Consider the following 27,339-nt stretch of genomic DNA (forward strand, 5'->3'; position numbering starts at 1 on the left):
ACAGTATTGGGGAAACTAGTATGGAATTGTAGCATGAAGTTAATTGAAATCACTTAGACTGCAGTCAAATTACTGTTTTTGTATTATAATATTAGACTATCAGCCACAGAAACAATATTAGGGTCACAGCATCAAAGTCAATATTTATAAACACATTCAATAAAATAAGACCTGATTTATATAATTCATTTTACCACCTTTTGGAAACCTAGTTACAAAAGCTTTACAGCTGAGCTACTGAACACTGACAAATGTACTCAAGTTAATAGCTACTTTAAGTTAGTTAGTTATTCCCCAACACTGCTGGTACATGGGACATATTCACAAACATATACATACATATATGTATGTGTATGTCTGTATATATGGAGCAAAACATTAGCACAAAAAAACATAACAGCCTTACATGGCTTGATGGCTGGATGTCCAGGACAAATGAAAAGCTGCAGTCCAATTGTCCTCTGTAATCCTTCCATCTGTGAAGACATTTTACGCAGTTGGTTGTGCAAACGGGAATGTGGGAGACTGTATTCAAACTGAGGTCTGTAATACCAGGAGAGTCATCCATCCAATCATTTCCATTTATCTCAAAAGGCAGCTGCGTAGGACCCAAGCAAGTATGTGATGAAAAATAAATAAATAAATATTTGGTCGTGGTCACAGTTTTTCACTTCTATCACTGAGATGTAAATTGTCATGTGACAAATCACTCTGGAGCTGCAGGAAAGTGCAAGTGAGATAAGTAAATGCCTTCTCACATTTAGTCTAGAACTATAATACTCACGATTTCTCTCAACATTGGGACAGGAGAGAACTGTCAGTCAATAAAAGCAAAGTAACTTGTGTTACGTATTTAAAATAGTAACTTAGATATTTTGTTGTAAATTTAAAATGTGTTACTTTACTGGTTACTTGGGGAAAAAAAATAATCTGATTACATAACTTGCGTTACTTGTAATGTGTAACCCCCAACACTGTTTATTATAGTCACCGTATTGACCATTCCAATTTCCCCATTCATCATCTGTGTCCCAATACTGAGGCTGCATCCTTAGAAGGCTACACCTTAGCATTGTTAAATGAGATGGTCTAGCCCAGTGGTTCCCAACCCTGGTCCCGGAGTACCCCCCAACAGTACACATTTGGGATGTCTTTCTAAATTAATGTATTTAGATCTTCGAGTCAGTTGAAACCCAAAGTTAAGTGTTATCCGGCATTTTCTAAAAAAAAAAAAAAAACTTAAAAAAAACCTTTCCATTCGCTGTATCCTTCGTGGTCCAGGAAAAGAAGTTCAAATTTTGAGAAGCCTTCAAAATGGGACAGCCTCCGTTGCCCCGCTGTGACGCATCCGGTCATGGACTGCAGCTTTAGAAGGATATAGCCCCAGAACTAGGACACAGCTATTGTAATACACGTTGTCCAACACACAATCGCATGGCAATTCGTAACAATTTTGCCATATTAGGGGCTTTCGCACCGGGTAGATCTAGGAACTTAATTATAGGAACTAGTCACCAGGGTGGTTCCGCAAGAACTAAATGTTCCCCTAGGAATATTTTCCTGGTTGGATTCGCACCGCTAGGAACTCTGACGTGACGTGAGCCGCACTTGTTGTTGTGACTTATTTTGATGGTGCAGCGACATTCATTTTGATGGCGCTGAGAATACCAGAGCCTGAGCACACAGCGCTCGCATTCTCCGTGTTCATTAGTTTACAATCTGTTTTACAGTCCTGTCTAATACGTTATTAGATAATGTAATACAAAGAAAGTAGACAGTATATGAAAAAGTATTAGCGTTTGCCATGTGGTTGATGCCCAATGTCGCTAGCTGCAGAAATACATAATCATGTTTGGCTTGGTCTCCTCAAAGTTGTGTTGGATTTTCCCTTTAGCGTAAAGGTTAAGAGGCTCATCTATCACTGTTTTTCATGTTTGTAGAGTTAGTTTTTCATGGAGTGAATTTTTTTCAGATGATGGATGCTGGTGCCAGGTAGATCCACCAATAGTTCTAGGACCTATGAAAAGGTTCCTCCAGTGCGAAAGCCCCTTTTGGTGCCAAATTCGTATAATCTCATTTGTACGTTTTCAAAAATTCTGCTTCCGCTCCATTCATGGTTAGGTTTAGGGGTAGACTTTCATGCCTTTTCCCTAAAAATCGAGATTGGGTTGGCCTGTCTCTGTTATATACTGCCTCTGATGTGGCCGTCTCTCTAACCTACAGAGTGAGTGTTATCAGCCCCAACAGCTCAATTCTCTTCTGAGTTAACCTTTTAAAATGAAGGTTGACAGTGAGATTCTTTGAAAAGTCAATGCTCTGCTTGGATCAAATCCACATTTTGTCCTTGCAAAGTCACATCACTGATTACGCTGATTATTATCCATGGTGACAGGTTAACCAAGAATTATCCAACAAAATTCAGTCTGTTACAAATGTTTATAGGTAATTGTCAGAGATAGTTGTTAAATCTGTATCTCCTCTTCCATTGTCAACTTTTAAGTGTAACTGAATACGGCGAGACAACAATACTTTTTTGTACTTTAGACATCATTAAGGAATAACTGGCTTAATTTACACTATCACCTTGAACTTGTTTTGTATAAGTTTAGGGAATTTTACTTAGACTATATACATTTAGTTAAATTGCGTTTAGTTTGCAATAGCTATATGTGATTGCACTTTAATGATTGCTCTTATTTCGCTGTACTTGTTATAGTGACAAAGAATCTTGAAATGGGCGTGACACTTCCAGCAAAACTTGTTGCTTCAAACTGTTTAGTAACAAGACCTCTTAGACCTGTGAATAACTTACATTTCAATTTGAAAGACAGTATGACCCCTACATTCAATGTTTCACTGAAGATATACAGTAGTAGAACAATGTCCACTCAAAAAACAGTGCAGGTTCTTGGAATGTAAAAATATGCATAGGATTTTCATACCAGTCATTAAGAAAAGCAGACCCACAAGGACCCAGGACCCAGATTTCGACCCACAAGGGATAAGGTTGAAATGTATGCAACATTCTGAACGTTCTATAAAGGTTTGACAAATATTCAGATCCAGTATTTGATGTTAGTGATGACATTCTTTGTTTTACCAACTTCGTATGGTAATATGGGAAAATCATCAGGGAACAGTCCCTCATCATTATGTTGTTGCCTTAGGCATTACAGGTCCCCAACTTTTAAGCAAAGTTGCATTGGTTTTTGAGATAAATCTATAACTCTGGAACTCACAAACTAATGATTAATGGCTCATTACAACAATGCACTGCTCTTGAATACAAGCAGGATCCAGCCCTGCATTAAATTCAAACCAAGAAAAACTCACAATTCACATTGTGCTGATTCAGTTGCACTATTTAACATAAATCATAGAAATATGTCATTCAGTTAAGTTGGTTAATATGTCTGATCCAGACCAACACATATCAACACTATTTTAAGTATTACTGGCATTGGATATTGTCCTCCATATAAAATAATTTTACTATTATTCACAATTTTACTCTTAAACGCAAGTCAACAAGAGATGTTTTCTTTTTAAACATTCTCATGATCTGTGAATATGCATGTATACATTTGTTTTGATGCCTTTGTTTTGTAACATGCCTGCACATTCAAGTTGTTAAAATTAAGTACTGTAGTTTTTTTTTAACATTATTCTTCTCATTAATGATGACCTATATTATAACCATTTTAAAAAAAAAATGAATGTCATGTTATCAATAATCACAAGTACAAGGACTATTATTTAGCAGTATGCCGAGTTGATAGTTTTCACTTTTCAGTGATAGCAGACAGTAACTGTCAAAACAAATTTACAATAGAGCAACAAAATGGTCCAACAAAAATCCTGAATAATATTACAAGTCTTAAAAAAAGACCTTTATGTTACAGACTTAAATTCATGTTTCACTTACAATCTTGTACAGAAACTGTACATGCGATTTGAGTAAACACCTTGAGTAAACATTTGCAAATCCTCACAAACACAAAATATATATCAGTATGGTAATTGTTAACTTCCACTGACTGCCAGAAAATGGTGGTACATGAAATATCAAATTAAAGCTAAAACACTGACAAAGAAAAGCATATTAGATGCATATATTGTATATTTATCATTGGTTGAGCAGCATGTTCACACTTACCTTTAATGCCATCTCATTTATATTTGCATCTGAATATTTATCTGTTGATTCTTGTAGAATGTTTTATGAGCATTTAATGAGCATCACTGTAGGGTGGATTACTTGACAATACAAGAGTAATAATACCCAGTGTGCATTCATTAAAGAACCCAATATTACTGCAAAAAAAATTTGTAAATGCATTACATATACACTCACCAGCCACTTTATTAGGTACACCTATTCAACTGCTCATTAATGCAGATATCTAATCAGCTAATCACATGGCAGCAACTCAATGACTTTAGACATGTAGTAGACATGATCAAGACGATCTCCTGAAGTTTAAATTGAGGCATCAGAATGGGGAAGAAAGGAGATTTAAGTGACTTTGAATGTCTTGTTTGTTGGTGCCAGGCGGGCTGGTCCAAGTATTTCAGAAACTGCTGATCTACTGAGATTCTCATGCAAAACCATCTCTCAGGTTTACAGAGAATGGCCTGAAAAAGAGTAATATCCAGTGAATGGCAGTTCTGCTGGTGAAAATGCCTTGATGATGTCTGAGGTGAACAGCCAGACTGGTTTGAGCTGATAGAAAGGCAACAGTAACTCAAATAACCACTCGGTCTGCAGAAGAGCATCTCTGAACACACAACACTTGAAGCAGAAGAGCTACAGCAGCAGAAGACACACCGGTGACACTCCTGTCAGATAAGAACAGAAACTGAGGCTACAATTCACTCGGGATCACCAAAACTGGACAATAGAAGATTGGAAACATGTTGCCTGGTCTGATGAGTCTCGATTTCTGCTGTGCCATTCAGATGGTCAGGTCAGAATTTGGCGAAAACAACATGAAATCATGGATCCATCCTGCCTTGTATCAACAGTTGAGGCTGCTGGTGGTGTAAACGGTGTGGAGGATATTTTCTTGCTACACTTTGTGTCTCTAGTACCAGTTGATCATCATTTAAACACAACAGTCTACCTGAGTATTGTTGCTGACCATGTCCATCTCTTTATGACCACAGTTTACCAATCCTTCGATGGCTACTTCCAGCAGGATAACACACGTCACCAAGCTCAAATCATCTCAAACTGGTTTCTTGTCAATGTCAAACGTGTTCACTAAACTCAAATGGCCTCCACAGTCACCAGATCTCAGTCCAATAGAGCTCTTTTAGGATGTACTGGAACGGGAGATTCACATCATGGATGTGCAGCTGACAAATCTGCAGCAACAGTGTGATGCGATCATGTCAATATGGACCAAAATCTCTGAAGAATGTTTCCAGCACATTGTTGAATCTGTGCCATGAAGAATTAAGGCAGTTCTGAAGGTAAAAGTGGGTCCAACCCCGGTACTAGCAAGGTCTACCTAAAAAAGTGGCTGATGAGTGTATATTCAGCCAATCCGACTGACATCATAATATATACTCGCATAAACAGTCAATGTTGCTGCAGATATGGACTTGGTAATTAATAAAGCCAATTCCTAGTTCTTAGCATATACAGGGCAGATTGTCTATTAAAAATAGACAAAAGCATGGAGGTCATGTTTGAACTGCATCCTTGCATTATTTAGATATAAAAGGCTTTTAGGGTGCATGTATACAAATATATAATGTATAATTCAAATGTATACACAAAGATTTAGGTCTAGACAAACTCTGTATGTCAAGTATTTTGAGTAAAATTCCTTCCCATGTTTCCTGGCAACTTATGTGGCAAACCAAATAGCAAGGAGCAGGCCAAAAAACAACCAATGGAACAGACCTGTCAATCAATATCTGTTGCAACATGAGAAGCCAGTAAACTACTTTGTAAGTAAAATGTATTGGTCATGTTTCTTGCATCAATCTGAACAGTTTCTTTTGAATCTTTAATTACAGCTTCCACCAACCAAAGTTTCACAATTCAGCTTAACAGACAGTTTTTTAACAGCAACTCAATGAAAAATGACTGTATAAGGGTTCTTTATGAGACTGTTTTGTAAGCTTTATTGGGTGTGTACATGTGTGTGAACTACAGGAATATTTCAGAGCCAAATACATTACATCTATGGAATAAAACTAACAAAAAGTAAGGATAATCACAGACAGTCAAATGTACCACTGCTACAAAACATCACACAATGTTTAAGCTATTAAAATAAGATTGTGGATAAAACAAAAAGGCATTTACATTACACCAGATATTATACCAAGGCCATTAAGTGTACTAAATGATCGACCAACGACTGAAGAGTCAATGCTCTTTCTTCATCAGGCAGTACACATTGAAAATGAAGAATTTCATGGTAACCTGCAACAGGAAAAAAGACAAGTTAAAAAGACACGAAGAGAGAATTTTTAAAACGTGTTTGTAATAATGACAGTGGGTCGCATTCACTACGAAGAACACAACTATGGAACACGTCAAACAAAAAAACAAACAAAAACACCTTCAGAAACTACATAAGCTGTTTTTGTTAGATTTTATGCTCAAAATGATCTTAAGACTTAAAGGGTTAGTTCACCCAAAAATGAAAATTATTTCATCACTCACCCTCATGTCGTTCCAAACCCGTAAGAGTTTACCTCATGTTCGGTACACAAATGAAGATCTTTTTGATGAATTCTGAGCGATTTCTGTCCCTCCATAGACAGTTACACAACTAGCACTTTGATGCTCAAACAGTTCACATTTTTTTAAGAGACACGATCGCTTTATATGATGAACAGATTGAATTTAAGCTTTTATGCACATAAACATTCATCAATGCACACATCAGTTATGATAAACAGAAGCTCAAGCATGTTCACTTGAAGTGCGAGAACCATTGAGATTAATTCTCGTTACACAGCACATTTGAGCTTCTGCAAGAGTTTTGTTCTCACGTGTCAAACAGTTTTGGTTCATGTTTGCAGATCAATGTTTATATGTGAATAAAAGACTAAATTAAATCTGTTCATCATATAAAGCGACCGAGTCTCTTTAGACAATTTGGAGTAAACCGCTCAATTCATATGGATTAATTTTACAATTCATTTACTTTTTTGAAGCGTCAAAGTGGTAGTTGCATGGACTGTCAATGGAGGGACAAAAATCTCTTTGTGTTCCGAAGATGAACGAAAGCCTCACGGGTTTGGAACGACATGAGGGTGAGTAAATGACAGCATTTACATTTTTTGGGTGAACTATCCCTTTAAGAAACATTTGATGTAAATGAGTAACCTGATGGAAAACATGTTCTAAAGTTTAGAAAAATGGGAACATTTAACAAAACGGGAAACAAAACTCATGTCTCTAGCTTTCTATCCACAGAGCAATTACTATCAGTCTTAGCTACTCAAAAGAGATGAATTACTAGCAACTCACCTTAAATGCTGTACAATTGTCATTACAAAATCTCCTAAAAATACTTGGTGCGGTTGAGAGCTCTCTGAGCAAGCTGGCCGCTCTCATCCGTGATTTTCTCCCAGTCTGTCTGACCGACTACAAAACCAATCGCACGTTTTCTGTCGGCATCCTTCTTCTCTTCGAGATCAGCCCAGCGCACCTGGAAGATCAGCATGTTTAATGAGTGCAAAATGTTTAAATCATGACCCTCCTCAAGAAAAGCAATGAAAATTCAAATCAGATGGTCACCAACTAGTGAGAGTCGTTGCTCAGTAAAATAAAAATACAGACCAACAATTCAATCATTTTCAAAAGAGGGCTTTCAATCTGCAATTCTCAAGAACATTCAAAATGAAAAACTGAACAATAGGTGACCACAAACAGTGAGTGAAAGCAAATACATAACATAATATGTGCACCACATTACCCTCTTTTTGCCAGGTTCAGACATGCGGCTGGCATAGTCATCGGGCAGCTGAAGGAAGTCTTCCATGCCGGACACATCAGTGTCTCGTTTTCTCTTGCCTCCTCCTGCCAGACCATCCAACTTGTCTGGAAGGACAAAGTAGCATCTAAAGTCATCATCAATTCTACATCCGATGAACATTTATTTGAGTCGAAGCTACTAAAACCTGGTAAATTACATAGTAATATGAAAAAAAGCTATTATGTCTTTACACAGCCATAGATTATAACAGAATATGTATATCCTATGCACAGTTCATTAGGATTTAGTAGTTACGAGGCCTTTACAAACAGGGATGGGTCTGCATTTTTTAACCATCTAGCACTCATGAAAAGCGTTTTCAGACCTGTAGATTATTCGAAACAGGGATTAAAATGGTTGCATTTTATTCTTAAACTGTCCTCTCATTGGTCAGTGCACCCGTTTGTGTCCTGGGATTCTGCTCATCCATCCGGATGGGATAGACAACAGCTCCACAGGCTTATTGTGGCTTTCTTTGTAGCTGTCACTATATTACTTTATAATTTTGAGCAAGAATAAACATTAAGTTTATTAGTTCTGAAATATGTTCATCAGAATACATTTCAAATAGGTATTTTACTTTGTCTTTGCTCCAGGTTAATCCACAATTCATGTTGAGAGGCATTAGCAAAACAAACAGTGCTGCTTTCCAGGCAACATGTGTAATGGGTCCGTTGGGTTGGATTGCTTTCTCACCACAAGCGAACCGCTCAAGACCACTTTGTTCGGGTGATCATAGACAGATTGTTTTTAGTCTGGATCTGAACGCGATTTTTAAACACGAGTTTATGCAGCATGTTACGAAACAAGCGCTTCAAATGAGCCAGGTGTGAAAACGCCCCTAAACATACATACATATACTTTCAATGCAGTGTATTTAACTGTCTGAGAGCAAAATTAATGTTTCAAGCGGCTTAAAGCAGTCAGAGCAGATCTTCAACGATAATCTAACAGATGGACAACCAGTTAATAAAACAGTTCAGATGCAGTGTTTATCCAATTGTTGGTACTACTAACCTAAGTAAATGCAAATAGAATGATTTGAATTTGTACATTTGTATATCCAGGGATAATTTACAATCGTACAATGTTGCAAATGTAGAGTGTGAAATCTTGAAAACTTAATTAACCCCAGGGGAAAAGTTTGAAATTACCCATAAGACACCAAATATTTAAATCAATTATATTTATATATATATATATATATATATATATATATATATATATATATATATATATATATATATATATATATATAAATAAAAGACAACATACAGTACAGACATAAACTGCTTTAAATTATCTAACTACAAATAAATAAATACCCACCAAGCTTGGCTTCTGAAGTATCCATCTCCCATTTGCTTTTCGGAAGGTATCCCTATATTACAGAGAGACACTCCAACTGTTAATCCTCAGGGGATGAGAGACAGAGGGGATAGACAGTGTGACAGAGGGTGGACAGGGATAGAATAGGGGCTGGGGAGCAATGATGATGCTTTGGATGATGAGAGAATAAGCTTGAAAAAGAGATCATTAATAAGTCACAAAGGCATCAATGAGCTCTCAGCAATTGATAAACAATGTCTACTGAATACAGAAGAGCATGCATATTTTAATACTACTGAGGTTCGTTGACTGCTTTACACATTCATTTCATTGTAAATCACAAAGCCAAGACACATTTTTGCAGCAGAGATCGGTCATTATGGGATAAGACAAAAAGCCAAGAGCACAACACACAGGAATTACTCAAGACTGACAAAGGAGTCCACTTTTAAATGAAAAAGGATTATTCTCTGCACCCTTCAGAAGTATTTCTCAATCCTGCCCAACAGAAACCGCCACAACACTGGATTTCTGGATTGAGAAACACTGACCTAAAGGAAGCTGAATATATAAATAGAAAAGTGGGAAGTTGTCATTTTCAAATTAAGAATTTCCATTCATTTATAGGAATACAGTTAAAGTACCAATTAAAATCTGAAAAGTTAAAATGTAATGTAAATACCCATATCATAATTTAATTGAAATGTCTACATGTTAACTCTTTTCCCGCCAGCATTTATTTTTTTATTTGTTTATAAGTTGCCAGCCACCGCCAGCGTTTTTGGTAATTTTCACAAGTGTCATGGCCACCAGAATATTTTGTTGTATGAATATCTGAACATGCATTTATCAAAAGAAAGAACAGACCGCCTGTTTTATTCTAGCTTCATGCATTCTTTTTTAATCAACACTTAAATGTGGTTAACTTTAATTTTAAAAAAAGCAACATTTTGAACAAAAAAGCTGAGAAAAATCTTGTTTTTGTCAGAGACTACATCTGGATCAGATTAAGAATGATGATCAAAAGCCAGATGGAGTAGATCGAGTCCATCAACATCCCTAATGCTTTCACAGTCCTATAGCTCGTCCAGGATCGACATTTCACTCGGTAACATTAGGCAGGCTTGATTTATATGCCGTTTAAATGTTGGTGATTTAAACGGCCAACATTTTACATATGCATTATTACATATGATATAGCTTGTTTTTGAATCTTCCTTGCACGTGTTTTGATCAGGAGGTTCAGTACTCTTTTAGAAGGTGTGCAATAGTGCCCCCTAACGTATAACAGTGAAACAACAGATTGCTGGTGCTGGAAAATTCCGTCAATGGCGGGGAAAGAGTTAATACTGGCTTTTTACACAAATATCAAGAATGAAAACAAATCTTTGGCATAAGGCAGTGGTTCTCAAACTTTTTTGGCCACGCCCCACTTTAAACTTTTTTTTTAAATCAGTCTGAAGAACGATTCAGTGGAATTGGCGTTTGGTGCCGCTTTTTAAAGGCAGAGCGCCCCCCACACACACTTTGAGAATCACTGGTTAGTCATCCACACTGAGACCATCTACACCACGGATAGGCAACGTAGGTCCGCGGTCCTTTAGCTCCAACCCTAAAAAGAAAACCCTCACTTGCCTGTAACTCTCTAGTAATCCTGAAGACATTGATTAGCTTGTTCAGGTGTGTTTTATTAGGGTTGGAGCAAAACTCTGCAGGACCGCAGCCTCTAGGACCGACGTTGCCAATCCCTGTTCTACAGGGCTAAAGATAAAAGTTTTTATAAAAAAATGTGGACAATCCGTTATTTTTCTGGATAAGACATTCGAATGTTTTATAATGAACACACATTTGGCCTCAATGCATTATTTTTTCTATTGTGTGTAGATTAATAAAATTCTATATATATTCAAATTACACAGCCACAAGTACAGATTGCATGCTTGGTTCAGTCCAAAAGCACTTTGCTACCGAGTAGTCTATAATAGACAAATAAACTAGCGGATTATAAAATCTTAATCTTACATAGATTTAGAACTGTTTGGTATCCTTTCTCAAAGATACACAAACATATACATAAATCAAAAACAATAATTGGTGTTGCAACTTGCAACTAATCATGACAAAGTTTGAAGCTGTAAATATGCACTCTTGGTAAGAGTGTGAAAACTCAAAACACCCTGGAACATTGATGCATCAAGTGATGTTTGTGTGATGGATCATAAAAAAAAAATCCCTGTGCAGGTCATAATTGTGTCATAGCTATAGTTTATAATACGGATGTGTGAAACTACTCGACTAGACTGCTCTAGTCGACATTGTAAAAATATAAAGCAAACATAAATGTGCAAAAAACATGAATGTAAACGTCTTGTTTTTCCAAAGGCTGCATTAAAAATTCTGCCATGTTACACATTTCAAAATAATGTATTGTTTTTAAAGTGTAGACTAGAGCAGGAAAAAAATTCTCAGACCTCGCATGCATTCGTTTTTCCCATGTCCTCTGTGTCCACTCAGAAGATGAGCAAGATAGAGTTTACCAGCTTAAATGGGAAACGTTATGAAATTAAACTTACTTAACAATATGTCAGAGCTTTTTTTTTTTTTTTTACACGATTTTGCTGCCCGTTATGTGTACAAGTACTTTTCATGCATGATGAGAAGTGCATTCAAATCAGGACTTTTATTGGATGATTTCTGTTTATTCTGGCTATTGGGTTTGTAGTTATTGGTCCTGCACTGCCAATTGATTCAGTTGATTTTGAATACATTTGGCTACATTAGCTAAAGTTGATTAAGTGATTAAGTTTAATTTTACAATGATCACCATTGAAATTATCTCTTCCAATAATTAATTATTCATGGTGCACATGCCTAGTTTATAGGACATAATTGCACCAGTTCCAATAAATATAGAATTAAAATGAAATATTGCTGCATAATTTGCAAGAACATAGATACTGCTCTTCAACTATTTTAAAGATCTGAATAAGTATTACAAGGTATATGGGACTGAAAAGCCAGGTTGGGAGAGATCTAGTGTTTTACAAAGATCTGAACGGTTTCTTACATCCCCAGCAGTTCATTAGAAATATATTAATATTTAGAATGCATTCAATCATGGTTAACGTTAGTGGTTGAAAGTAATGTGTACTGAAAATGGTCCTGAAATATAGCATTTTTTTAAGCTTTACATGACTGCTACTGACACCAGCAGAGAGGCATGAATTGATTAAATGTTGAGACCAAAACAAGGATACATAGATTTTTCTTGTTTTACTTTTCTTTACGCTTTACTTTGTTTCAAGCCAAAATACATGTATTAAGTTGGAATCAAAAAAGTTGGGGTATAGAAAAGGAAAATGGCCTTTGAGATCTGCAATGATTTGGGCTTACGCATTCTTCATTCAGTGCTACATATTCAAAAATTTCAGCAAGTTTACAAAGACTGTCAACTTCATTCTAACAATACTTCACCAAACAAAAGGGGCCACAAAGCTGGATGTACAAAAATTACAGACAAAAAAAAAACTATTTATGAATTTTGTCTTGCAAGTAACAATAAGCATATGGACAAACTTTATCGAAAACAACACTTGAGTTTGCTTTTCAAAATAAAATAATCCTTTACTTAAACTAAAATACACCATGTCATTCGTCTGTTTAAAACAGTGCTGTGTAATGCCAGGTTCAGACTACACAATATGTTTTATCTGTTACGATAGTCACTGTGTCAGATTATGTGATTTTGACTCCTAAATTCGTGTCGTGGACAAAAAACATGTCAGACTACACGTTGCTTCCAGACCAACCGTCACTTGCCATCTTTAACAACATATGTGATGTCATTGAGAAGGCAGAACTAGCGACTGACTTCCGGAAACAAGAACTTAAAAAACAAAAGCTACAGAAGCGGCCTGTCAGCTTCATGCTAATTCCAGTACTCAACGGGTTGCTGAGGCGCCTCTGCTATCGTTCGCCAGCATTAATCTTTTTTCAATCTGTCGTGGTAGTCCCACAAACTTTTCCTTCATTGCATAATTCCACCTAGCAGCACCAAAACCATCATCTCTCTCTCGTGTTCAATGCCACAGATGTGAGGAACTCGTCGTGAGTGACTAACGTGAAGGCCAAGTATTGTAACCCATACTCTGAATGTGTCCTCAGCATTTAACCCATTCAAGTTAGTGCTCACAGGAGTAGTGAACACACATGTGAACACACAACAGAGCGTTTGCTGCGGTACTGAGAATCGAACCCACAACCTCCGGGTTACCAGTCTGACTCTCTAACCATTAGGCCACGACTGCCCCTAAACCTCCACCCTCTTTTCAGTGGAGTGCCGAAAAAAATGAAACATGCTAGTCTTTCTGTCGTGAAGCATCACAGACGTGGCGTCAGTTGTCGTCCACAGTGACACACTTAACGAGATGTTAATTGATCGATTCTTGCGTCCTGGCGTCTTTTACGAATGATATCGTGTAGTCAAAACCCGGCATAAAACAGACTGAAATAGCTTTTTTTTCAAATGTAGAAAAGCTTAATTGCCCTCATTTGGTAATCCATCATTCAGGTCAACTGTTCTTTAAGACCCCCAAATCTCCAATTTTTAATGAAAGGAAAAACCATCATCTCTTTAGCGTGCATGTAAATTCCTCATGTAAGAGCTTCCTCGCTTTCTTACAATGCTCTCACAATACAAATTTAGTAATTTTGGATACTGTTATTCCAGCTTGTTAGAACAAACCTAGTTTAAGCTTTTATCAACATAATAAAGACCAACTTGTATGGCAAGCTTGTGATTTAGGTTTAGGTCTTGACACATTTACCAAAAAAAAAAGAAACAAGTTTCCTTCTAAAAGTAGCTTGACAGAATTAATGGCTCTATTGTGAGACCTGTTTTAAAATAAGCCACAAAGACAATAGTGCAGAGTAATGTAGCGCTTCCTACAAGACAAAACTGAGATGCATTCAGCATTGCATTGAATTTCAAGTCCCACAACAAAAGGCCTGTTTTAGGAGTTCAACTACAACATCAAGCAGGACATACAATACAGGTGTGTTTCTGTGTGAAGAGCATACCAATTGTGAGGCTGTTTTAATATTTGGCTAGATAAAATAAGATTTATTACACAAAACAGCTACATCATGGGAAATTCTTGCATCCATTTGGAAGCCATAGCACAAAAATGCTCTAAATAAGCCATCAAAAGTCTGAAGTTTTACTAGCTGACTTGTATTTGCTTAAATCTTACACTCAAGAGTAGCTATAGCAATGCTTGAGTTGAAAGTGCGCTTAGTTTTACCCTAAAAGCTTAGCTTACATTTTACTCAAAAGATCAGTTCTGCCAGTGACATTTGAAAAAAATATACATTACCAATTACAAGTCTCAATGGACAGTTTCATAAGTAAAATATTATTTAAAATGATCTAAAATGTGGTGGATCTTTAAATAAGGATTGAGTAAATGTGAAGATTTGGGAAAATAAACAGAAAAAGACAATTATAATTACCATTATAAATTACAATACTTTAAGGCATCAAAGTTTGTTAATTTTTCAAACACTTTCAAGTTAGGTCAAGTAACTGCCTTTAGTGAGACAACATGACATTTGCTGTTGCCAATATATTTGCTGGAGAAAGCATTTAATAATCCATATTTAGAATATGGATTGCAACCATTTCAAAAAACCCAGGAGATCGCATGTCTCAGGAATATTCTTTTTAATTGGTTTCATCTTTGTCAACTTGGATTGGGAAAGAGTATCCTGAAACATTGATCAATAATAAGAGTACTTACCTTGTTTAGGTGAGAAACTGGGTCAAGTAACTAAAGTCACAGTTTAAATTATTGGATAAAAGAAGCATGCATGCAACGTGAGGTCCTACCAGATCCGTCTCGTCGTCATCCTCCCTTTTCACTTCAGCCTTTGGTTCATCTTCAGATGGGTTGAAGTCTTCCATCTCCACCTATCACAAAAGCAGTTATGTTAGTATGAGAAGAAAAGAATAAGGAAAACTAATTTTCAATTTCTTTAATGAACATAATAATGGCACAAGTCATCAACAAACTTACATCTTCAATTGCCGCATCCTGCAGTAGAGACCTGATATCTAGTCGTATCATATGGGGTGGTGCAGACTCCCAGCCACTGGCCAGCTGTGCACAAAATGCATATTATTAGTCAGGCTCATGAAAAATGACCATGTAGTTCTGGTGGTATTACTCAAACCGTAAATTAAGTTAAAGGGGTCATGACATGAGAAACCAAATTTGCCTTGATCTTTTGGTATATAAGAGGTCTTTGTACCATTAAAATGTCCTGCAAGTTTCATAGCTTAAGACGTCCTCCCCATTATAAACGAATCATTTATTTAATCAAGCTCTAAATACAGCTCGTTCTGGATCCATGGTAAGAAGTGACGTCACGGTTCGAAGTGACGTACCAACGTTTGCATATGACCGCCTCCAGCAAAAGACAACTAAGCTTTAAGCGCAAGACGACTACGCTCATTTCGTATCGTTGTCGCGCCCGCGCCGCGCGCCTCACAAGCGTTCAGTCGACGAGTGGGTCTGTGTACAGGAGTGGGTCTGTACACAGCGAGTGGGTCTGTGTACAGGAAAATTACGATGCCACGCAGATGTGCTGTTCCTGGCTGTGGACAAACAACATCTTTGAATACGCTGCCGAAAGATCCAGACGTCAGGGTAAAATGGATGCACTTTATTTTTTGCGGACGTCTCAGTCACGGCAGTGTTAGTTTAAGCGTTTGTTCTATAACGTTACATTTTAAGGATGACTGTTTTGAGAAAAAATCCCAATATGATGCTTGGCTTTGCCAGATAACTGTTGCTCAAAGATAAGTCCGTGCCGACTAGTCTGGGCTCAACAACGACGACGCAAACTTACTTTTTATCACTGGCTGATATAAACACATTTTTATAAGAGAATCTTGAAAATATGTCGCCTTTCTAGTAGTCCTACATGTGATAGAAAATTAAAAATGTTGCCTTTATCAATGCTGCATCTTCAAAGATGGCCTGTGCTTGCATTTTTGTCCGTGGTACACGTACCCTATCATTTCATTGAAATTAGTTAAATAAATGTTAAACTGTTAGCAAATTAAGCTATAGGATAATTATGCAACAATAATTTCAAGTGTCTTTCAAATAATTTCACGTTTTCAAGTGTCTCGGGTTACAATTTTTTTATTAATTCAAAATAGTTTCACTTTCCATGTGGAAACGGGCTGATCCAGTCCTCGTTGTTGTGGTTCATTTTCCTCTGATTCCGGCTCAAACGTTTTATCCATAGACAGTATTTATCGCAAGAGCCATCGCTTCGCATGCATCACCCGCTATTAAACAGTTGCGCCGAATCCGCGAATGTTCTGGCTGGGGGCGTTAATAATTGATGCATAGGCACTGACGTTAGCCAATCATAACAGTGGGCGTTAACACTGAACTCTTAAAGGGGAAACACCCCCAAAACAGACTGTTTGAATCAGAGGATGAGAAACAGGGTGGGAAAAGGTCATAAATCACTACATTTTAAAAGTTTTTTGTAAAAAAAACTATAGTAATACTATATTTGCACATAAGGGAACATAATAATAAAATAAAAAAAAACATGTCATGACCCCTTTAAAGAAATTACCTTCGTAATATCCTTTAGTATTCGCCCATGTATGTTTCTCTTTGTACATGTTTGGTGATCAGTGTTGATTTCAGCCAAGTACACCTGAGAATAAAAAGTGAGATTTAATGACGTAGAACTAAAAAGTAGATTCTCCTGCTCTACATAGACGGCTAGCATTTCAATTCATTCCTAGCAAGGAACTACTTAAATTTACATTAAATAAAGATGAAGCTCACCTCGAAACCTTTTGTCTTAGCAGCACTCCAGAACTGGTCAAAGTACTTCACTTTATCATTAATGGCATCCAGGATTATGAAGGGAAAAAATCCATCATCCAGTGTTTTCTTAAATGTCTTCAACATGCTGTTTCGATATGTATCTTCCATCTCCGGTTCATATTCATATTCGAGCACCTGATGAGGATGGCCAGGAAGATTTACATGATCAGTTAGGGAAAATGAGTAGAGGTTTTTCCATTTAAAATAAATGATGAACAAAAAGAACAAGTTCAAACCTTGTTCTTGACGCGCTTCCCAGTATCAGGGTCCTTCTCAACTTTTTCCACTTCAGTCATAAAATAATCGTCCAGACCAAGCACTCTGGGTGGTGCACCACCACATTCAACCTCTTTATCCTACATCAATAAAAGCATAATTACTTCATGGATGAATTGAAATGACAAAGTCATTAACAAAAAAGGAAATTAGACTACATTAGCAAAAGTGTCAATTTGTTTTTTTCTTTGGCAATGTGAAGTCTCTTTGGCCCAAAACATCTCATCTCAAGCACTTCTAGCTATGCGAGCTTGATGAAATCATAATGAAATGCAAATATGCACTGTAGTCTCATTATTGCCAGCAGGGGCAGTAGAGAGAACATTAGCATAAATTGTTTCCTACTGCGGCTAGTGTTCTGTATATTTATGAGCTAGCTTAATAACAGCCTCCAGTTTAGTATATAATCATTTGAAGGCAACTCAACATTCACCCTGAGGGACTTGTCAAATTCCATAACAGGCCAGAGTAGACCACTAATTTTTTTGGGGAAAAATAATAATAATAATACATATTAAAATATCTAAGATCTTATGCATTACCCTAATAAGTTTTGCCACATGACTTTTGCCACTTCCAGGTAATCCACGCATGATGACTACAATCTGAAAATAAAAAATACTGTGGGTAAAGCATGATATTCAAAAGTAGAGCATAATTATAATAATAATAACAACAACAAAATAATGATGGCATACCCTGTCAGGTCGAGTTGATCGACCTGGGGGTTTGAGGATGTCCTCAGCATTCTTTGTCTCTGGCTTCTTCTCCACACGAGGAGGGGCAACAGGTGCAGGAGGGGGCAGTGATGTGGAGGGTGGGGGGCGCTCATCTGGATAGCTCCTCCGATCACCTGGGAAAGAAATATAGGTATCTTACACAGGACCCAACTTTTCAGGCTTACTCAGTTATTTATGATATATTGACCAGGGCTTAAAAACTGAAGGGACAAAAAACAGAAAAAAAAAAACTGGGTTCACTCAGAACAGAATCAATATTTTAACGTTTCTGGTCATGTGTTCCTTCTGTAACATCTTTCTGAAAACCGTTTTGATTAAAATAAATATTGGTTACCAGTAATAAAAAAAATGTTTGCCTATACTTTATACCAGAGCTTGAATTGAACTTTATACTAAGAGCTTGTGACTAAACCTCGTAACTCCAGTGGATCCTCAAACTGTCTGCAAAACCTCATACAGTAGCCTGAATCTTGAATGTAGTGTAATCTGCACGCATTTGAGACTGTTTACAGTGCAGAATTCATGATTGGTTGACTGCTAGATTAAAATCTTAACAGAACGATAAAATAAGGTTATTAAACAGTTAATGGTAATTTCAATTAAGCGTTTCTGTTCAGCGCATTTAAACTTGATTTTCTTTTTATGTTCTTTAGTCACCATGTCGAAAATCGCCAAAGTTACACTTTCAGTTAAAGTGCAATGTGTAATTTCTGGGCCACTAGCTGTTTTCAAAGAGGTTTCCCCAAACACTGATCCCAATTCTCACACCAAAGTCACAACATTAGCTGAGCCACAGTTGCTGTGTTGGGTTGATCAAGTTTTTCAAACAAACCATTGTGTTTACACTTTACAAGGGGAATCAACCTACAAGTAGGGCTGCACGATTAATCGCAATAAAACCGCACGCGATTTGGCAAAGGCTGCGATTATTTTATGCACAGCTTTTCAGTGCAATGAGGCTGACCGGTAGTAAAATACTGCTCCATTTGAACGCCAGAGGGCGCTCTCACGCAGACATGATAAATATGCCCCGGCGCAGAAGTACAATGTAGCTGAATAAACAGAAGATTGAAACAGATTGATCAAACATGACTTGTAAATACACAACTGCCTTATTCTGTGTAAGAAGCCACATCATCTCACAGAAGGATGCTCATCTGTCGTTATGAAGTGAGTTGAGTAAATGCATGTTATTAATGTTGTCTTTTGTTGGACAGGAGGTTCATAAATGCTCATGTTTGGAAAGATGTTTGACGTGTGTTGCTTTTTCAAATGCACGTTAGAGCATAAGAGACTCAAACTCACAGTGCTTTCAGAGTGAGCAGCGTTTACAGAGCCATACATCAATGACGAACTGCGTGAAAAAAAAAAACGCAGCCTTTGCGATTTCAAAATCGTGATAAGCCATCTCGATTTAAGTGCATTTACATGTAAATTGCGATTAATCGTGCAGCCCTACCTACAAGTGTATTTATTATACTCAACTTTGCATTAAAGATGGAATAGGAGTAAGCATTTTAAAATTAAAATAATTTCCCCATTTCATCTTTAAAAGTTAAGAGATTTTTTTTATTTTATAAATCACTTACTTCCATAGCTTGAGGATCCATGGTCATAATGCTCAAGACTCCTTTCATAGGAAGACCTCTCATAGCTTGATCGGCTATAAACCTCTCGGTCCCTGCTCGAGCGGCTTGGGTGATCTCTTTCTCTGTCTCTGTGTCCTGGACGAGGCCCAGGTGGAGGTCTGAAACCAGACATACGGAAAAAAAATATCTAGATTTAATACTGCACTCTTTTTTTCCAGTCTGTGACAAACTAGTGCTCTTTGGAGATATTTTGATGCAGATAATGAAATGTTTTAATATTCATAAAATATCAAATGCTACTGTGAGAAATAGATGCAGCATCAAGGTCTTGAAGTACCTACCGTTCATCTCGTAGGTAACGGTCCCTTTCATATCGTTCTCTCTCATAATCCAGTGCTGGCTTCTCCCTATATGGATCTCTCTCCCAATCCCTGTCATAATCTCTGAGACCACCATATGGGTCACTTCTTCTGTCATAGTATGGGTCTCTAGGGCCAAGCAGTTCTAACAAAGAAGAGAAGTTCATCACACACAAAGAAAACACAACTGAAAATAAACAAACCCAATGTTCTTATGCAAACAAACCCAATATTAACAGAACAGAGCCCACCTTTCTCATACAGTCGCTCGGATGGCGGTGGGGCAGGCCTCAACAAAATCCTCTCTCCATAAGATATCCTTTCCACTGTTGAACCTACATCTGTTAAATGAAAACACAATGTAGTTTGCCTAAATACATTTAAAATTGTCAGTTGAGAGGCAGAATATATACTGACCACGACCATGCCCATAGTCCACTGTTTTAGCAATGAATGTGGCTGTAGGGACAGGTGCTGAAGAATGAAGAAAGTCTGTAGATTGATTTGAAGGGGCCAAACCAGCTTCCAAGGTCTGTCCCGTTTCTGACAATAAATTGGTAGCCTTTAAGAAAAACAAAATGGTAATTTAATCAGTGGCAAATCAATAATATGCTATTGTAATATTGGACATTAGTTTCTGAATAAAGGAGCATAATTTGAAACCCAAAGTTGGCATACCTGCAGAGCACTTTTGACCTCAGGTGTAATTTCCAATCCAAGAATTCCGGGAGGAAGTTCTGAAGGCAACCCAGTTGAATCTGGGTTGGGAGCATCTCCCAAAGCCCTCTTGCTTTCCTGGAGCTCTCTATGAGGTTAAATAAAATCAGTAAGATTCCAACTTATGAAATCTCAGCAAGTTGGCCTGTATGCCTTGGATGTTATTTAAATAAAGATACAATGATGGGAAATAAATGTTACCTTATCATTTTCAACTCCTGAGCAGCTTTTAGAATGATCTCATGCTGTCTTTGCGAAAGAGCAAGTACAGTTTTATTTGCAGTAGGTGAAGACTGCTCAAGTGGGGTATCTGGGGCATGAGGTGCAGGCAGGCCAGCTAGTGGCTCTGGGTTATGTTCATATTGGGGCTTCGTTTCACCAAGTGGATGAGAGTAACCTCTCTCTGGGGGTGGTGGCCTTTCCCAATCAGGATGAGAGTGAAATGAAGGATCCCTATCTCGTTCTTGATAAGGCGGATCATCAGGGTAACAAAGTCGTCTTCGTTCCTCTCTATATCGATCATCTTCCTCAAATGGGAATGATTTTTCTCTTCCCTCTAACCAAGGATCCTCTCTAATGACCTCTGGGCGATGATGCGGGGGATAGTCTCGGTCAGGCTGCTCCCTGGCCCATTCCTCACGAGAACGGTAATACTCATCGTCTTGCTCATAATCTGGATGATAATCATGAATAGGCCTTCTGAGTGCATCATCTTCTTCACCATATGGGTATTCCTCATCATAATTACCTTCTTCATGGGGTGGTGGGACACGCCACCTCTCCATTGGCATTGGGGGCCGCATAGGTGGTCTTCTCATCTCTCTGCCCATTTCGTGGGGAGGTAAAGGAGGACGTCTCAGCCCTCGACCACGTGGATGAGGCCATCCAGGTTCTCTGTCAATTTCTTCATCATATTCAAGAGGTCCATCTGGTTCCCTCGCCAAGATTTCATGAGGTGGTGGTGGCCGTCTCATGTCTCGCTCCATCATGTCATGGCGGGGTGGTGGTCCCCATGGGCCTACACCGCGTCTGAATCGTGGTACCATTCCCCCACGTGGTACCATGTGAGGAGGTCCATGTGGGTTGTGTTGCAAACTTCCAGGAGGAGGGGGGCGCCTTGGACCATGAAGCATAAATCGTGGATTGAAAGGGGGCCTTCTGGGGCCCCCTGGAGCAAAAGGAGGTCTAGCAAGCATGGGAGGTCTTCTCTCTGCCCAGTATGGATCTTCTTCCTCCCAATAATCCTGTGGTTCTTCTTCCCAGGGTTCACCTGGAGGAGTGCTCTCTGGGTACTCTTCCGGGAAGTGTTCCTCTTCTGGATGCCACATCTCAAGGGGTGCTTCCTGGTCCTCTATTTCTCCAGGACCATCTAAAGAGGGATCTCTCCAAACCAAATCCTGGTCCTCTTCATGCCTTGTGTCATCGGTTCCCTGATGGTCATAGGGATCCTCCTCCATCATTTCTCTCTGGCAGTTGGGATCAGTCATTTGTCCCCCGTACTGCCCTCGACCACGTGCACGGCCCCTGCCACGAAGAGGCACTGGCCCTTGGCCCCTTCCTCTCCCTCGTGTGGCCTGTGGTGGACCAGTCTGAGTCATCATGTGTGGCCCCCTAGTAGCCTCCTTAATTGTATCAGGTTTAAACTTATCATTTAGAGGAGGCTTTGCATGTTGTGGTGGCCCATTTGCAACATGACCGGTTTTGGGAGGTTGTGAGCTAGAGTTCTGAGATTTCTTGTTGGTGGTGTTTGGACTTTCCGTAGGTAATGATGGTTTAGAAGCATCTTCTGTCAGCTTATCCTGCTTTCCAGTATCAGCAATGGTATTCTCAGATTTAGTATCCTTAGTTTGAGGAATGGGTCCACTTTGAATAAAAAATCCATCTACTGAGTCCAGTATGTCATCCGTCAGTGAAGGACCAGTGGAAGCACCATCTTTTTGGCTACTTTGATCTAAACGATCTTTGTGTTTTTCTGGGCCTGTTTGAGTTGGAGGAACTGGTGGTGCATCAGGTTTTGCTGATTGTTGCTTTGTTTGAATTCCAGGGACAGGACTGGATTGCTGTCCATGCCCTGGTTGTTGAGGGGGTATATGGGGTCTTTCAAAACGTGAAGGTGCATTCTGCCTAGGGGGGTTATCAAGTCTTGCTGGAGGCCCTGGGAGTAGATTACCTCTGGGGGGTCGACTAAATCGCTGGCCACTGTCAAATCTGGGTGGCCCACTAAACCGTTGCTGGGGTGGCTGTTCAAACCGTTGCTGGGGTGGCTGTTCAAACCGTTGCTGGTGTGGCTGTTCAAACCGTGGGCCTCTGGGACCTTCAAACCTGAAAAGAAATTAAAATCAGAAATCAGTAGCTCCAGAAGAAAAAAAAATACTTTTCTATTCTAAATCCTTATTCTTAATACAATACCTTGGGCCATCAAATCTTCCATGAGGCCCAGGGGGTCGGACCCCCAGTCCAGGTGGTCGAACCCCCGGTCCAGGTGGTCGAACCCCCGGCCCAGGTGGTCGAACTCCCGGCCCAGGTGGTCGAACTCCCGGCCCAGGTGGTCCAGCAGAACCTTCAGAGACAGAATCTGGACCAGACGATGGAAAAGGTTCTGCAGGTGATGGCCCCTGTGGAATACCTGGTCCAGAAGGTGGTGGGCCCTGTGGTCTTGACATGGCATCCATGTTAACTGGTGGAGGCATAGATGGAAGCCCTGGGCCGGCTAAATGCATGTTTCCATCTGGTCCGGGGAGTCTATGCTGCCCATATTGTCCCATCATGCTCCCATATGAAGGACCTGTACCATACTGAGGCTGCATGGCTCTTAGAGTAGTGACTCTCTCTTGCAGATGAGCTGAAGTTGAATTCATTTGCTCCTGCCATTGCCTCCACTGGGCTTCATAATCTTGCAGCTGGTCTTTGTGTGGGTATGTCTGAAACTGTTCTAACCACAAATTAAAGTGCCTGTCCCATTCTTGGTACAATGGAGAAAATCGCTGTTGCTGCATATCATAGTGTTGTAACTGCATTTCCAAGGGCAATGTCTGGTGGATATAATTGAACAATCGTAAATATTATTACAACCTTATTTTACACTTTTTCTGAGCCAACCATGCAAATTAAGAACCACTGAGAAATTGAATAAGACCGGAGATTGTACCTGGAGATGCGCAGGCTGTTGAATAACCTGTTGGTACTGTTGCAGGATCTGCTGTAGTTGAGCATGCTCTTGCATCAGTGCCTGGTACTGAAGGCTGGCCCTTTGATGCTGTACATGCTGCCAATGGGCAGCTGCCGCCTGTAGCTGCTGAAGACGTGCTGCTTCAGCAGGGTCTCCTGTCTCATTGATGCCACTGGGCTGTAATGAATATCAGTAATCAGTTAAATATGACAAATTATTAAGGGTGTGACGATACACTTAGCTCATGAGACGAAATGATACATGATATTGAGTTCACGAGCATGAGATCATTACACCCCTATACATTTTAAACAAGAAATCAATTGATGCTGTACCACACTTTTTAAAGGTATAAAACAGGTAAAAAAATATATACACATCAAAAACATAAAAAATATATTAAAAAACAACAACTGGGTGAAAATAGTGTGCAGAAGAAATTACCTTCGATTCCTCAGGTGGTGGGGGAGGAGGGGGTTCCTCTTTGGGAGGTGGTGGTGGAGGGGTGCTCTTTGGGGGTTCAACTGGAGGCGGAGGAACTGAAGCATGTCCTCCATTAGCAGAACTTTGATTCTGCTTCGCCTTCTCATTTTTCAGCTTTTGCAAATTTTGACGGTGCTGCTGATACCAATAATCCTGCTGCTCCTGAACACAATACACCCAAATATAATATTTTTGCATTGTTCAAATTAAAAAACTATACACTGTACAAACTAAATACTTTTAATAACATAAATATTTCACTCAAATGTAAAAAATTATATTTTAATGTCCATGTTTAAAATTTTTTGAAAAAAGGACAAAAAACAACCAACAAAAGCTATATTCCAAGACTTCTCCATAAAATTGCAATTAAGTAGTTAGATCTCTTGGTATACTCCATTGTTTGGTTACGACAAGAAAATGGATGATGAATTTTTTTTTAAAATTTTGGAATCTGAAAGCAGAGGCAAAGAAGCATAGCCTACTCTTTAAATGAAATTAAAATTAATTTATTAAAATTTACCATATTAAATAGATAAAGTAATTTGTATGGCACTATCATCCCACCCACTTCGGCTTTAAGCAGGAAAAGAGAATTATTTCATGAACAAAATGAAAGAATGAAGGGAAAGAGAAGCTAATATAAAACAAGGAGCTGCTTGGAAAACTATTCGCTAGGTCATTTATTTCCAATGAGAGAAGGCCAGAAAGTATGCAAAATCCTGTGATATGTTTTAGTGTACTTGAATATCATGGCTGTTAAAATATAGATAAAATAAATATTTGAATGTAAACATTCAAATTTGTAAAGTCGTTCATATACGATTTTTCCGACAATGTTAATATTAGTGTCCTGCACTGTTTTTTGTCCTGCGCCTTTTTCTGTTGTCTGGTATGGGTCTTTTTTTTTTTTTTGTGAAATCCCTTTAAGAATTTTTATGTGTATGCTGTACAAATGTAAAAAAAACTAAACGAAAAAAAAAAACTACATAAACTTGACAGAATATTTACTTAAATGAGGGGATTTCTGATTTAAATGAGGAAGTTTACACTTCAACATTGGGAAACTTTTGGAAAACGATCAATATATTCCATAATATCAATATCATTGTGTTGGATACTTGTATTACCGACATTCTTTGTAAATGGGTAGTAGACAAAACATGTTCATGAGCTTTTAATGTGTATTCCAGGTGCAATGAAAAGGTTTTCACCATGTTAATCAACTTTTTGTCATTACTCGTTAATTCAATGACCCATTGATAAAGAAGTACAAAAAATACTCATTGTAGTCAGATAATAAAATGTATATGATTAATATAAAAGAAAATTAAAATATTGTTTGGAAAAAGTTAAACAGAGTCTGACATGGTCACACAACAGGAGATGGCATGCAATACTTTTAGAAAGTTTATAATTACCCAAATATATGATTTATAAATATGCTAATTAAATTGTAGGCTACTCTACCCAAACAGAAAATCTAATGTTCTGTATAAATGTCTTTGTTGTTACAGTAACACTAAAAAGAAGAGGAAGAAGAGGAAGAAGAAATGCAAGAGAAGCTTGCCTGCTGAGACATCGACGAAAAGTCTGGCTTTTCATCCGCCACCGATGAACTTGTATCGCTAACCTGTGGTACTGGAGCTGGGGGTAAGGAAGAGGATGCGGGCTCGGGCGCTGGAGGCTTCACCTCAGGCGGAGGAGGCTGAGGCGGGCCGCCAGGACCTCTCAGGGTTGAGGGATCCTGAAAAGTGTTGGGTGGTGCACCGCTGGCCTGCCAGTACGGAGCAGGCCCGCTGTTGGTGTTGGTGTTGCCGGAGTGATGCAGCACAGACTGAAGCTGCTTCTGATGGAGCTGCTGCAGTTGCTGCATTTGTTGTAAATGCTGTTCGTGTAAACTAGAGAAATTAGATGACGGTTGAACCGGCGGAGCTCCATATCCTCCAAATCCTCCTGCTGCTGCTGCTTGTGCTGGTGGTGGTGGTGCAGCAGCTGGTGGGGGCTGAGCTCCCCTAAACTGATGAGGCCGCGGGCCGAAGTGTGGAGGAGGCTGGGGTCCACCTCCGTATCCTCCCCAGGAGGGATGCATGCTTGAACCGAGACACTGAGGGCCAGGCGAGGCCTAGCCGCCTGATCGCATAAAGCCGGTTCCTTCGAAACTATCGCTACTACAATTTGAAAATATGAACGCAGTTATAGACACAGACTGTAACTATCTCATGCAAATCGAAAAAAATCATTTATGTTTACAGATGTGCACGAAACAAAACGCTTACATACATAATTATTGTTTGTATGCTATTTCCTCGCCGAGCCTGTGCGTGCGTGTGCCCGACTGCGCCTGCGTCCAAGCGTCGGTGTGTGTGACGCCCACTTGCGTAACACGTCATTGCATTTCCTTTACTCTTCTTCGTGAACGTGCGATGGCGCATTATCACCACCTGCCGCACTGGTTCAGCGAGCGCCTTTGCTTCAGATGAAATTGATTCGATTTTTAAATCATAAATTGAGAAACGTATTGTCCACAAAGCTCTCTTAACTTAACTTAATGAGACATAGTTTCTAGGATTTATTTGCTCAGATGTTTAACCTTTACGTCGCTTCACACTCCAACTCAGTAGGTGGCGGAAATGATCAAGCTGGTTTGCCAACCACCATAACAAAAAGAAGATTCTTCTTGAAAAGATTTTTTTTATTTTTGTAAATAAAATCAATAAGTTTAGTGTAACTTATTAACATCTGAGTAGAGAAGAAT

General features: G+C 38.8%; 1 protein-coding gene across 2 annotated transcripts; it reads right to left on the reverse strand.

The window, feature by feature from the left end:
* Positions 1-5,953: 5,953 nt before the first annotated feature.
* On the reverse strand, positions 5,954-26,991 carry ylpm1 (YLP motif containing 1). 2 transcript variants are annotated; one of them, XM_079639294.1, is made up of 21 exons: positions 26,215-26,991; positions 24,543-24,743; positions 24,078-24,275; positions 23,339-23,961; positions 21,131-23,251; positions 20,891-21,017; positions 20,630-20,774; positions 20,464-20,553; positions 20,195-20,357; positions 19,854-20,011; positions 18,223-18,377; positions 18,067-18,129; positions 17,485-17,604; positions 17,207-17,383; positions 16,989-17,072; positions 15,407-15,490; positions 15,220-15,300; positions 9,333-9,384; positions 7,944-8,068; positions 7,496-7,676; positions 5,954-6,439 (listed from the first exon to the last, which is right to left on the reverse strand). In XM_079639294.1, exons 1-20 carry the CDS (start codon positions 26,671-26,673, stop codon positions 7,530-7,532), a joined length of 5,373 nt encoding a protein of 1,790 aa, XP_079495420.1. In that variant the 5' UTR covers positions 26,674-26,991; the 3' UTR covers positions 5,954-6,439; positions 7,496-7,529. The 2 variants fall into 2 exon arrangements, with proteins under 2 accessions (XP_079495420.1, XP_079495419.1); XM_079639293.1 differs by having other exon boundaries at positions 26,152-26,991.
* Positions 26,992-27,339: the final 348 nt, after the last annotated feature.

This window comes from Phoxinus phoxinus, assembly GCF_949152265.1.
Source record: "Phoxinus phoxinus genome assembly, chromosome: 16".
Lineage (NCBI taxonomy): Eukaryota > Metazoa > Chordata > Actinopteri > Cypriniformes > Leuciscidae > Phoxinus > Phoxinus phoxinus.

Excerpts from the sequence above, each read along its gene's own strand:
- ylpm1 (XM_079639293.1), bottom strand. The coding sequence starts at position 26,673 with ATGCATCCCTCCTGGGGAGGATACGGAGGTGGACCCCAGCCTCCTCCA. Across the intron at positions 24,276-24,542 it reads CACCACCTGAGGAATCGAAG|CCCAGTGGCATCAATGAGAC; the intron begins GTAATTTCTTCT and ends TATTCATTACAG. Across the intron at positions 7,677-7,943 it reads CTGAACCTGGCAAAAAGAGG|GTGCGCTGGGCTGATCTCGA; the intron begins GTAATGTGGTGC and ends CTGATCTTCCAG.